The following is a 14847-nucleotide window of genomic DNA, read 5'->3' on the forward strand; positions in this document are numbered from 1 at the left end:
GGTAATTTCAGTCTTTACTTTCCCCGAGGACATCAACCAACCGGGCAGAGGCACCATCCCGATTAAGGGTCCGGATATTCCAAGTGCATACCCTCACATCATAGTATTTTCTACGTTTGTCTTGATCATCATCAAAAGAAGGAGGTATCATCCGAGGCATGTTTTTTTCATTGGACACCTGACTGTGATAGGCGTAAATGACAACTACATTTTCCCATCCTGCTTTGAAGAGGATTAAGACGGTGGAACACTTCTTGAGCTTCTTGCTGGCTTGTAGTGAATATTAAAGAAAATAAAATTATCGATCCCAATAACTTAATTTGGTGACACTTTATTATAATTATAAAGTTATGAGCTAACTAAATTTACCTTACTAAAACATACGGTATTCCAAAGATATAAACAAATACAAGAATGTACGAAGAAAGTACCTTAGCCAAACTCGTAACAAATTGCAAGTTTCATGAGCAGCTGATTAATTTGTTTGATAATTTTACGAGTTCCAGCATGGTACAATAATTACAGGTATTGTCTTCCCAGAGAGCGCATATTCGGATCTGCCTTATTTAAAATCATCATTGTTGCCCATACTAAAACGTTTACTGCTGGGGAAAAGGGATATTTCCATACCCCATATACCATATATCTTGCAGAAAACTTATTTAATTTGCAAAAGCCGGTAAAAAAACATTTGCTTGTAAATAAATTCAAAATTTGTATGGCTTACTTCATTTCAAACGTTTTTTCTTTTGTTTTGAAAAATTATAAAAATTAAATTGAGCGAAAACAAAAAGCGGAGCCTAATAAAAATAAAAGAATCTACATTGAAATGAGTGAAAATGAAAATAAGGTAGCAAGAATTTCGATGTGAAGCGAAACTCTCTGGGAAAGACAATACCTGTAATTATTGTACCATGGAGTTCCAGTAGTAACCATACGAAGAAATAAAATATCTAATTTTTATTACATTATTTTCTTATGAATACGAATTAAAAATGTGGCAAACACACTTTTCCGGCGAACAACTCCGAGACAACTGTTATCCAAAGAGCCAACACAAACAATATGTACGATATACCAATTTTATATGTATTAGGCAGTTGGTACGCTTGACCACCGATCTCTTCTATATGAAAACCTAATGGCAGAACCACTGCAGCTAGGCAAAATAGTACCATAGCAGTAAATCCTACCCACCGAGCGTATGGGATGACATTGCGATCCCAACTACTCGAAGCCAAAAGTATTACAGTAGTGGTAATGCAAATACATCCAATAAATATGCACACGAGAGCCAATAACCACTCTGGCTGAAGTTCAGGTGTATAACACACTTGTGAGCGATTATACAACGTCATACAAGTCCACATTAAGCCAAGGCGTATATCTCCTGGAAATGGGTGATAGTCATTGTGTCCAATCGTAAACATATTTGATATTTATGTATGTATGCATATAGAAAACTTACCTGCCTCCTCCGTTACTATCCAATCAGGCATAGCTAAACTGACTATAGCGAAGACATCGGCTGCAAGGAATAAAGTAGCACTGATTGTTGTTAATTTATCCATTTTAATATTTTGTTTATATTGGCTGACGCTGATCCAATGCAACAAAATAGTGGTAGAAAAATATCGACGAAACTATCGATATATCGATGGTTTGTGTTTTAAAAAAATACTATCGATGTTTTAAAACTATATTGTTGTTGCTGTAACAGCATACAAATTCGCCAAAAAGTGTTTGGTGAGTGTTGCAGGAGTGACAGTTCTTGGCTAGATATAAATCTACGTCGTTCCTCTTACGTGGGAACGATACCATCGGCTGTATTGTAAAGCCAATTAGTAAGTTGTCTCGAATATATATGTGACGATTTTGTAGCTCTAATTCGCCAGAAAAGCGAGAAGTGAAAGACTATAGGCCTTATTCATAAAAAATAAAGTAGCTTTAAAAAAGATTTATAAACTGAAAAATGTATGAAAGCGTCATTTTATAAAGCTCTTTAAACCTACTTTATTTTTTATAAATAAGGCCATATGTCTTTATTTAAGCGCATTTTTCTCTGCTAAAAAAATTACATTTTTTAATGAATCTATAGATATGTTTTTTATTATTTTTTTTTTTAAACTTAAGCCATAGTACAACTGCGGCTCTAAATTATCATCTTTATCATCATCCGGCATCTCAAAATCTGTGTCACACACCTTTTGATATGGTAAAATTACATGTACATTGACTTTACAAATATTCGACGAGATTAATTATTAATAATAGCTCTCTTGTAAACTCTGGAAAAGCTTTTTGCAGAAAAATGCGAACGATCGCTAATGGAGACAGCAAGTAATAGCACTGACGGCGGTCAGCTGTTCCAGAGAATTACGTTATCTAAAAATAATCTACGTTCTTTGTGCCTACAGCAGTGCTGCCAACCAAAAATTATGCGCTCCGACAGATGTCGCCCAATGAGAAAACCGGATTTTAAATAAACCCAGCAAACATTCGGGGTCATATATGAGTCTTTAGCGAGTCGCTATTTGAAATGTGGATTCATGTGGGCTGGTGATGGAATGTCAAGCTTTAATAAAAAACATACAAATAGAAAAATATGTAAACAGCCAAAACTGATCAAAATCTCACTTAACTTAATCAGCTAACATATAAATTAATGTAGTTACATATGTTCATACATTTATACATACATATCGTCCTTAAAGCCTGTTCCATTATTTCTTGAGGAAAGAGTGAGGCAACAGGCTGTGAGGTATAAAAAATGTCAAAATTCCTTGGACACACACGCGAAATAATGGCAATTTTTTCTTGACCGTTTTCTTAAGAGCTGGATACTAAGCTCGACAAAATGCAAAACTGCGTATGTGCGGCTGTATAAATTATTTTCTAGAGAGTAAAAACACTCATATTTGAGAATGGTTGCCTCTTTTAAATATCAATCGCAATTCTGGCTATTATATTTCAGGACGAATGGAAAAGGACTGAGCCAAGAGCTTGTGCAAAGCAAATCCAGTTTTTGGCAGCAAAAGTCAGTTACGCGGTTTTGCAGAATAACGATACGCGGCATTGTTCTTTAAACGACGATATGTATGAAGATATGTACATACATACATAAATAAATATGTGGAAAATATCCTCATGGATATGTAAGGCTGTTAAAATGCGCGCCAACTGGCTGACGTGTCCTTTCTATTCTTTGCGATTCGTGTCCATGACACTATGTATAGCACGCAAGTTTATTTTTATTGCTGAGTACTTTCACCGGCATTCAATGACTGCCTTGTAATTGCTGCTGCTTTTAACTATAACTCGCTCTTGCTTTTATTACAACTATTTGACACCCGTTCACCAATCCGAAAGAAGCACATATGTACATACATAAGCAGCAAATGGATTCATTTGTTTGTTTCCGTTCTTTGTTGTTGTTGCGTTTACATTGCATGTGTGTACCTATATGCTGATGGCAACTTAGATATACTAATAAATATGTACCTGTATACCCCTATACTCCTGATTGCTATGGACAGCGGCGATGGCCATCAGTAATTGTTTTAATTTCTGATACGATTAAGTAATTCTGATTGCATATTTTCAAAAAGCAAATGTGTGTCACAATTGGCGTTAGCGACTGTTGCGTACCCAGCCACACATACACACACACACAAAAACGCTCCCGTTGGTACATTTCCGCCGGAAAGCAAACTATGCGCGTATTCGTGGAGTTAGCGAGCTATTCGGCTACCTTCCATTTGTTAACCGAGCGGCAACAGGCAAAGTTTTATTACATTTGAAAGCGCTTTTTTGTCGATGGGACTTTTCGATACTGATTTAAGTTATAATGCAAAATACTAGCAATTATCTAAAGGTTTGTTAAGATATGCAGAGGTAAAAACGAAAAAAATTGCACTGCATAGAAATTTGTCGAAGCATGCATATTTATAAAATTGTGCATTTCTAAGAAAACATATGTACATATGTACGTATAAAAACGCCACTAAAATTTTAAAGAATCTCCAGTAAGAGCCACGCTAGCTCGCGATCTTTGTATATTTTGTTGCCTAATCAAAAATGTGTTTAAAATTCTGTATTCCTGTATGTGAACCTATGTGCTTACATACATACGTACAAGTATAGTGAAAAGTTCTGCTGGCATTTTCATTAAAATATGAAAACAAAATTCATGTACATATGTATGAAAACATGTGCCGTTTAGTAAAATAAAGCATAAAACATAATAACCATGTTATACCTTAGAACGAGGACAAAAATAAGTTTGAGTACTACTAAAACCAAACTCAGACGTGCTGGACCATGACTTTGTTCAACGAAAATGGTCAGTGTGATGTTCGCCTTCAAAATTATACCGTTTTTATTCTGTCACAGAAGGTTTAAGTTTGTCGGGACTGTGCTATTAGTATTGTGCAATTTTTGAAGTGAATTTTCTTATTCGAGCAAAATCTGTATCGTTCGTTCAATTTTAAAAAATTAGGTGTTAAATTAAAGGACTTGATGTCCTGTAGATGTGAAATGTGGTTTTAGTTGTTTTAAAGGGTTGCCCTATATACGAAAATCAAATTAAAATTTTAAAAATTAAAAACAATTTTATGAATTCCAGTTATTAGTAATAAGTACCTACTCAGTATCCATTAGGAATATTGGTATTAACAAACATATCGTCACCTGAAATGCAAAAAGACGTAACATCGCCGTAAATGAAATGGAAAAAGTCGTGACTACTATTTTAATGTTTTTCATAAAATGATGTGGGAAGTTGTAATACGATGAAATCCATCATATAAATCAAAAAGTGAATTTTTTATTAGTTATGACCTTTTGCATTTCAGCGATGATGTTTGTTACGTCTTTTTGCATTTCAGGTGACGATACGTATATCGTCGTTTAAAGTACAAAACCGGGTATCGTCGTTCTTCAAAACCGCGTAACTAACATTTTTTGCCAAAAATTTGATTTGCTTGGCACAAGCTCTTGGCTCAATCGTTATCCATTCGTCCTGAAATATACTAGCCAGAAATGCGATTGCTTTATAAAAGGAGAGCCATTTGGAAATATGCGTATTTTTACTCTCTAGAAAATAATTTATGCATATCACATACGCGATTTTGTATTTTGTTGATACGCGGTTTTGTACTTTAAAGGACGATATGTATGAAATGCAACCAAAGCTATGTAAATACTGAACTCCATTTGGTGTTTAAGAAAAGGCAATCCAAAAATTTTGGACTCGATTTCATGTACATAAGTACATGAATGTATGTACAAATGTACATACATACATACATGCACACATATCCCTACATCTGATGTGCGTATACAGCACGCACATCTTAGGTTTTTTATCATAAAATAAACATAAATAATTTAATGTTTGTTTTGGTAAAAAGGACCATAAAAACAAAATATTTAAAAATCAAAATCGATATGCATGCAAACATATGTATGTATGTATGTATGTATGTATGTATATGCGCTTTCGCACTATTTTCGTTGTAGTTGTAAATACTGGAGGCATAAAGGTTTTTGCATGACGTGTCTTTGTCCAGCCGCGAACTTAAATAGCTTTTTTCTACTTTTATAAATATGGTTTCTATATTTACATACATTGACGCATATAAACACAAGCACATGTTGTGCCAGTACTTCTGGCGAATATACTCGTAAATATGTACATACCTATGTAGGCACATAATTATTATTGAGCAGCTCAGTTGTAAATCTACTACCTCTGTACAAATTGAACTGGCCCATTTTAAAACAGACCCTGTATACATATCTGTGTTCGTATGGAAAAGTAGCTTATGTCGAAAGGTTGGCTTTAGTATAATGCGGCATTTCTTTTATTCTTTAAACGACAACGAATTTTTTGATGAGACTTAATAAGAATATTGACTTTCTAGTATCGGAACTATTTCTTGCACGTTTATTTGCCAAAAGTTGTTCAACGGCTCAGCGCCAGCGAGTCATTCGCAATCGTATACTGCAAATGCCGATTTATATTAAAGTCAGCCTTTCGACATAAGCTACTTTTCCATACGAGCACAGATATGTATGTATTATTTAGACCAGAATAAACTCACCCAACAGAAAAAAAAATTAACTTATGCATCTAAAGTCGACGCTAAAATTGGTAATAGCAAAAAGGTTACAGAAACAATAACATCTACAACTCAACATTTTTCAAACAAGGATGTGCTATACAAGCAAAAAGTTTAAGCAGTTAACATATTTAGGGGATTCACAAGACGTGTTAACCGTCGTAAAATCTTAAGCTTAACACTTGTTTATGTAAAATAGCGGTAAAAATGGTTGGGGGGTTGGCTAATTATATATTCTTTATCAGTTTAAAAGAATTTCGGTTTAGTTAGAAATCCCCTAAAACCATTTTAATTAAAAACGATGTTAACCTTAAGATTTTACGACGGTTAACACGTCTTGTGAATCCCCTAATTGAGTGCTAAGCTCTTTTCGGTGAAACTTTTTCTTGTGGGCACGGCGGCTTTTTGTTTAATTGAATTTGAAGTTGTAATGCGATGTGTTTGAATTGGATTCGTAATTTCGGTATCTGTGCCACAAGTTTTACGAAATAACATGTAGTATCCTCACAAACGAAACAAAATGGTATAAAGTGAAGCAATCGCCATTGTACTTTTTCGCAAGACGTAGCATCCATCATGGTATTCAAAGGAATAAAATGTGGTTTTAATTGGATACTCACGCTGGGTGTTCCATTAACGACTGTTCTGATGTTGAGCATGAAAAAGGTAGAAAGTAACTAGTCCCTCAATGAGACTGCCTCGTTTTGAATGTAGGATGCCTATGTACATTCAAAAATGCATATATGTATCTACATACATACATATCGTTACCTTAGTATAGAAAGGCCCTATCTAACATTTTTATTTATTCAAACAGTAGTTTTAAAATCGAATAAAAAGTACAGTTCTGTTATTTTTAGGGAAGGTTGTACGTAATTAAATATTGTTATAATTATTTTTTAATTCTATTAGAAGGTTAAGAAGTAATCAGCCAACTTCTCTATACAGCTGAATTTCGAAATAAAATGAGTTAGGGCCTTTTTATATTAAGGTAACGATATGTACATACATATGTATGTATATACATACGTACTTGCATATCAACATGTGTGCACAAGTACACTATACTACGATTATTTGTTTACAAACGACAACTAAAATTTCAGTGGGAAACTCCAACGTCAGCGTAAATCAGAGCACGCCAAGAATTCAGCTCGAATCTCAAGCCAGGCCAAGGCGCAACAAAATATTCTGTAATAGAAAAAGTTGAAGCCTTGGTTACATATGTATATCCTCAAACAAATGAGACGGCGCAATCAGTTTAAAATTGTTGCTGATCGTTAACGTATCGAAGTGGAGCGTTTGCTTACAAGTCACATACTTGCATATGAAGCAAATCTTACATAACATATATATTTTCATAATACAATAATATATATACATACATACTTAAATAAAAATAATTAGTACCATAGTTTGTTTATAAAGCGTAAAATTTATTTAATAAAAAAATTAATGAAGAATCGGTGTTCACGATCGGAATATATATTCTTAAATACATAGATATGTACAATACATACATACATACGTTAAAGACGTTTCGGAATGAATGAAGCGAGCACATGTAGTACATACATATGTACATATGTATATGATTGTTGGTATATATGTGATGTACACAATATAAATGTGTGAATTACAAAAAGGATAGTGTTCAAGATGTGAATATACTGATGGTATATATGTACGTACGTATGTATGTATGTATGTACGTGCATTTGTATCTTTGCATATTCGTATTTGAAAGAGCTTTCTTAAAGCAATGATGAAATAGTGGAAGAGTATTTTTTTTTTTAAATAAAATCAGCACACTGCGAGGCTTCATCGTCCGGTCGGCATCTTGACATAAAAACTCAAATGACACTCCTTTGCAGGTTTCAATGCAGTAGAAATGTTTTATCTTTTGAAAACAAAAACTACCTACATAAATCATCAAGAATTCAATTTACTGCGTTATTTTAGTCTTTTAAAATTTAATACAATATGTATTAACTAAATTATAAAGACAGTTACATAAATAAAAATTGAAATATTCAAAACCTAATTTAACGATAGTCATTTATAATTATGAAACCAAACATACATACATACATTCATAATGTGCCCTTAGGAGCATTGCGAAGAATTTAATAGGTAAGTGTTTATTAAGAAGTGTATTAGCGAGAATAATGCGAATGTGGATATGGATAAATATGTATGTACATACATATGGCCGTAGAAATTTACTACAGGAATAAAACTACTCGTTTATATGTTCTATATGTATGTATATCGGTTGTGCGGTTGTGTATTTCCGTTGATAGCAAACAATGTGTACAAATGTTTAAATATATCTCAAGTATTGCCTAATCATGAATTGCATTTCAATACACTTTGTACATACATATCGTTACCTTAATTCATGAAGGCCCTAACCAACACTTTTTAAAATTAAAATTTTAAAGTGTTAATACAAAAAACAGCGAAGTTACATGCCACTTTTTAAAAAGCCCTACCTGTTTTTGATATACTTTTTATAATGTATTTTGCTCCTTCTGTAAAACAAAAAATTTGCTGGTTAGGGCCGTTGTGAATTAAAGAACGATTTGCAATATGCGCATACACGTTTGCATGCATACATACATATGTAGTACATACATGTACTATGTACTTACATACATACATGATTTCCATACAAAAAAAAAAAAAATATGCTCATATTACAAAAAATTTGATTTCAGAAAAATGCTTAACGTGAATTTACCCAACACTGAACCTAAACCAAAGGAGCTGCTTTTGGAAAGGAGGCATTCAATTTGCTTGTAAGTAATTTTAATACATATTTACTCACAAAATTGGGTATATCTACGGTGACTTTTTTTTTAAATATTCACAACGTTTATCATGTTAAATATTTTTTCTTAATTTTGGGCTTATATTTTAACAAAAACAATATATGTACATAAATCCAAGTTTCAAACCTTGTACAAAACTTAGAAGAATTCTGCAAATTTTCGTCAAAATTTCAAATTAATCAAAGAGATTTTTTAATCTTTTTTTTTGCAATAATACGCACATTTCAACAGTCGTAAAATTCGCGTTATTTTTTGATAACTTTTTTACGAGCTTTCGTTATATGGAGAAAATCGCGGAAGGCCGTCATCAACGGTAATTTTTTGCATTTCCAACTCGCACATTATTTACATATATTATATAAGTTAAAATACAAGCTATATTTAAATTAAAAAATTTAACCAAAAATATTTAACATGAAAAACATTTTGAATATTTAAAAAATCAGCGCATACTAAATTTTTTGAGTAACTGTACATACATATGTACATATGTACAATGCATAATTCTCGTATGTACATTCATTCTATTTTATATATAATTCTTATCAAAATTAAATTGCAGGGAAGTGTCTAAAAAACGTCGTCAAAGTGTGGCATCTAGCATTTTTATACCTGTAAGTCTCTATTGATTTAAATAACATATGCACATACATACATATCACCGCCTGGATAAAAGATTGTCGTATGTTACTTTCGGCAGGATTTGGGAAATTGCGATTGAAGTTTGGAATGTCATTTCTCCAAAACTCGACGATAGCTTTTCTCCAAAGTTTCGGAGAATGTTACAAGTTCAAATCATTCTTAAATTATTTTATTTTTATTGTTATTTGTTTTCGAGTGTACGAAAGATTTTCTTTAGAAAAATTTTGTCGTATGCTACATTTGTCAACAATTTTGCGGTCACTTTGCATGACATGCGAGCTAAAACTTTGTGCTAAATTACCGACAAAATTTTAGTTAATATCTCCGAAACTAAAGGAGATATCCAAAAACTTCATATATAACTAAAAATAATCCAAAATGGAGCTTACGACAATCTTTGGTCCATACGTGCATACTAGGTGCGATCCCGTACGAGTCAGAAATCGTCAGAATTAGTCAGTTACAGTTAGTTACAGGAAATCGAATCCGTACTCGGTTCTCTGACAATTGAGGGGACAAAAAAAAATTGCACTCTGCTAATGCATGTGGAAAGTTATTTAATGACTTGTTTAAATGCATTCTAATAAATTTGAAAGTATTTACATGTGTGAGCGTTTTTACACACAAAATAAGCAAAAATTTACATTTAAAATATGGAGGTTATGATGAAGTTTTCAGAAGTTACCATTTTTTACTAGAAAGCGATCCTGTACTTTTCAATGTTACTCTCTCGCTCTGAATTTTTATTTTTTGACAGTTGTGCAAGTTTTATTCCGAAGAAAACGGGATAGGACCTTATACATATGTACATGTAAGCAGACATGCACACGCAATTTGTAAAAGTTCACTCTAAAAATGTGAAATATACTTACATACATATGTACATATACATACATACCTACATATCGTCACCCAAGGGCGAAAAGGTGCCAAGTCCCTTTTTTGGAATTGTCCAGGAGAGACGAAAAATCGATGTAGTTTCGTATTACCTGCCATTCTGCATCAAAAGCTAAATTTTGAAGAAAAAAATGGACTTGGCCCCTTTTCACCTATAGGTAGCGATGTGTATGTACATATGTACATAAGTATAGAGAGAGATCGAAATCAGAAAAATAGTTGTATAGGTAAAATACCTTCAAGATCGAAAAGTACTTAAAGGATATTCAGATAAAATTATATTACCAGTATTAGTTTCTATTACGTGAGCTTCACTCCTAATGAGCCACCTTGAATCCAAAGCTTTAATTACGAAATTAAACACAATCGTACAAGACATACATGTGTATGTGTGCAAGTATGTGCATGTACATAAATACATACATATCGTTACCTTAATATATGTATTTACTACATACCTAGACAGGCCATAACTAAAATTTGTGTTTCTCTACAGCACAGTTATAAAACTTTATAAAAGCTCTTCAATTGAAAATTTTGTCAAAAACCTAGTTTATACAATACCGAATTTCGAGAAAAAATTAGTTAAGGCCTTATATACATATATTAAGGTATCACGATGTTTATGTGTGGACATACATATCTATGGTCTTCTGCAATAACGACGCAACTCAAAACTAAAAAAAAAAACGATATTAGGTACTGTTAAGTGGCTCGTTGCTATAATCCTCGTCTAATCCATGTATAATCCTTACTGAAGCAATATAAACCTTACTAAAGTAAGTAGTATAATCGTTACTAAAGTAAGTAGTAGGGATTACTGAAGTAGTAGTGTGTATAAGACATTGATCAGAGACATGAGGGCCTTACAATAGTAAGGTTTTTTTTTTTTGAGTTTTAAGTTGTGTCGTTATTGCAAAGGATCATCGATAAGTACATATACATGTATATATATACATATTCATATACGTATATACATACATATTTTATATTCCAAACGCTCAAATCCACCTGTCAGTAATCTAAAAAAAAACTTTTCTCTTTGTACAGAATGTGATTACAGAGGGCTCAAGGTGGTTGGTTAAGGAAATTTAAATTATTGCACTCCTTACAAGTTTTGAATGCAAATTTTTCTCTGAAAATAACAAAGATCAGTAAAACATTTTACTTCAATGCAGAAAGACCATCATCAAACTGAGCCACGCCTTAAGGAAACACTCGATTCAAAGAAGAAATCTATATTCAGCTCGCGTAATAAAAAGAGCCTTTCTTTATTAACAAATAAGAGAAAAAGCATTGGTTGTTTAATATCGAAAAAGAAATTAAAACGTGTAGCGACTACTAATAAAAACAAATGCATTTCAAAAGCAAAAACAATTCAAACTACACTGAAGCATCCTAAAAGCTATCCTATAATTAAGCAAATTGTCTCTAGCGAAAAAGTACGTTGTGTAGTTGAAAGTTTAAGGGATGACAAAATAACAAAAGGTTCAACAACTGAAACAAGTGAATGTTATTTCGCCAACTCATTGATGCATGATAAAAATAAGATGGAAAATGTAAAGATGGAACAGGAAATGGAAGATTTAAGAGAACAGACGGAGATGCAACAGCTTGAAATTCCGTCAAATGATCTAATTTATTTACACAGACAAGATATGGAAGATAGCGATGCTAAGACGGAACAATATGTCACTGATAGCGACGTAGAAAAAATAGATTCACAAATTCAGTACAGCTCTATAAACAGGGTAGATAACTTCGTTATAATGGTCGATGCTAACGCCGGTCATGTTGAAATCAAGTATGCCGGACCTTTATCCTCCCCAAATGAAATTGGAACATTACAAAACCCAACAGAAATGGAGATATATATCCCAGCGCATGATAAAACGCAGGAAGAGGCAAATAAAGAGTATGAGGAGCTTGGCTATATGAAAGCTAGCAATAGTACTACAAATATGAAATCCAATGCATCATGCTATGCAAATATTTCAACAAGCTGCAGCGGTGGTGATCATCTAAAAAATACCAACATTTGCGTCGATGATGTATCAAAAAACAAGATAAAACAGAGGTAAACTTTATCGAATTTCTTTTAAAACAAATATATATGTATATATACATACATACATACATACATACATATATTCAATAAATATTTACTTTTTTACAGCAATCAAGGTGATATTATAGATTTGAGCCTAAAGGAAACAACCGTAGAAAAGCACCCAGTTCAAGCTGTGCACCGACCATCGAGTGCAGAACTCATTTACAGATCATCAATGTGGAGAGGCGATACTAATCAAGGAGTGCTAAATACACAACCAACTGTGTATGGGCCAGAGAGACATTTGTTACCTGCGCAACAAACAAGTCTACCTTGTCATCAACAATTGTTAGACCAAAGTATTTTCAATAAGGTCTCATCATCTTCCACTTCACAACCAAATTCTTGCAATCATAGTTCTACAGAAATTCCAAAAAGAAATGCCAACCATCATCAGAAACATCAAACTGCAGTTAACAAATTACAGCCAGCGTCGTTTCACCGTCATTCTTTTAGTCGACGAAGTGCGCATTTAGAGACACCTCCAATAAGTCCAATAGACTGTCAATGGAGAGTGCCACCACCGAAATGTAATTTTCCTATTTATGATCAACAGAAAGGTTTTCGTAAAGGTGGTATTCTAAAACTAAACGAATTTTTTTCGAATTCCCAAACAAACACGATGCCGAGTCAACTAGCATGTGGAACTTATAAAAACTCACATTATCCAATTGATCAGCTATTTACAAAACAATTACCAAAAAGCCTTAGAGAAGCGCGGCAAGCGAATGCATTCGACAGAGGGGCTTCTTCTTTTCATCATCGATTTGATCAGATTCAGCCGACACCCCAAAACGCACAACAACATCAAGTTTGCTGCGACCGGCAACAATATCCTGAACAAATTAATTACCCTTCGCAAATGAGTAGCCAATTAGATCTACAGAGACAGTTTTATAATCCACTTCATCAAAGTTTTCTCTCGGACCCTTATTATAGACTTTCTTTGAAAATCCCCCCATCCAACGGCGTATTCGAGCCAAAAGAAACGAGGCGATTCAGCTGTAGGCCTAACACATTTCCGAATGTTCGGTTTCAACCATTACACAACTATTTACCACCAACACCTCCTATAACTGATCGATGCTTTCCATCTGATCAATCAACACCTACTACGTTACCATTTCCATCACCAAACTGGACAAACACACTATATAAAAACTCAACATTTTCTCCAAAATCCCAACCTTATTGGAATGTCCCACCCCATCTATATTCAATTCAATCAAGATTACCTTCTGAAACAGAATACATCAGTCGTCTGCATACCTCCGCCTTATCTGCGAACCCCATAAATGCTTTAACCGGCCGTGGACACAACAGTACTTGCTTCCCAACTCCTATGCATATGCAGTCGCAGCAACAGTTCCCTTTAAATTACTTCTAATCGTCGTTTAAAGTACAAAACCGCGTATCAACAAAATGCAAAACCGCGTATGTGAGGGTGTATAAATTATTTTCTAGAGAGTAAAAACACTCATATTTGAGAATGGTTGCCTTTTTAAATAGCAATCATAAATTCTGGATAGTATATTTCAGGACGGATGAATAAGGATTGAGCCAAGAGCTTATGCCAAGCAAATCCAATTTTTGGCAAAAAATTTCAGTTATGCGGTTTTGTACTTTAAACGACGCTATGTACATACATACTTGTAAAAAGCACATAAGTATTTAAGGAGTAAGTTCAAAAGAAGGAATTTTTTTATACAAACTGGCAATTTTCATGTACGAATACATGTTGGGGGCATACACCTACATTCGATGGCTGAGTGGAAGATCGACCTATCTCGGCAGCCAGTTCGAAAACGCTCTATTTCAAAAAACTTTTCAAGAACGCCCTATTTCAGAATTCGTTTCAAAAAAGCCCTATCTCAGCTGCCGATTCAAAAACGCTATATCAGCATATTTTCAATACATTTTGAAGTGAGATAGGGCGCTTTTGAACCGAATTTTGAGATAGGGTGTTTTTCAATTAAAATCTGAAATAGGGCCTTCTTGAAACGTTTTTTGAGATAGAGCGTTTTCGAACTGGCTGCCGAGATAGGTCGATCTTTCACTCAGCCATCGATATGTACATATCGATCATCCTCTGCAATAACATAGCAACTCAAACAAAACCCTCACTATAGAAATTAGGGATCTTAATCAAACAAAACTTCATCTTAAAACTCTGGCATACAACGTAAGATTATCTTTAATTACTGGCATTTATTCTAGTACATTTGTACATATCGCTTATTTA

General features: G+C 33.6%; 2 protein-coding genes across 3 annotated transcripts; one reads left to right on the forward strand and one right to left on the reverse strand.

Moving 5' to 3' along the window:
• Nucleotides 1-311: 311 nt before the first annotated feature.
• Nucleotides 312-1944, reverse strand: LOC108358966 (uncharacterized protein C16orf52 homolog A). The gene is made up of 2 exons (XM_017610530.1): nucleotides 1469-1944; nucleotides 312-1390 (listed from the first exon to the last, which is right to left on the reverse strand). Exons 1-2 carry the CDS (start codon nucleotides 1569-1571, stop codon nucleotides 990-992), a joined length of 504 nt encoding a protein of 167 aa, XP_017466019.1. The 5' UTR covers nucleotides 1572-1944; the 3' UTR covers nucleotides 312-989.
• Nucleotides 1945-7109: 5165 nt separating this feature from the next.
• On the forward strand, nucleotides 7110-14357 carry LOC108358967 (uncharacterized). 2 transcript variants are annotated; one of them, XM_017610531.1, is made up of 5 exons: nucleotides 7110-8255; nucleotides 8843-8923; nucleotides 9519-9570; nucleotides 11674-12572; nucleotides 12672-14357. In XM_017610531.1, exons 2-5 carry the CDS (start codon nucleotides 8847-8849, stop codon nucleotides 13990-13992), a joined length of 2349 nt encoding a protein of 782 aa, XP_017466020.1. In that variant the 5' UTR covers nucleotides 7110-8255; nucleotides 8843-8846; the 3' UTR covers nucleotides 13993-14357. The 2 variants fall into 2 exon arrangements, with proteins under 2 accessions (XP_017466020.1, XP_017466021.1); XM_017610532.1 differs by lacking the exon at nucleotides 7110-8255 and having other exon boundaries at nucleotides 8617-8923; nucleotides 11546-12572.
• The last annotated feature ends 490 nt before the right edge of the window (nucleotides 14358-14847 follow it).

This window comes from Rhagoletis zephyria, unplaced genomic scaffold (genome assembly GCF_001687245.7).
Source record: "Rhagoletis zephyria isolate East Lansing unplaced genomic scaffold, Rhagoletis_zephyria_1.1 Rzeph_scaffold_00318, whole genome shotgun sequence".
NCBI lineage: Eukaryota > Metazoa > Arthropoda > Insecta > Diptera > Tephritidae > Rhagoletis > Rhagoletis zephyria.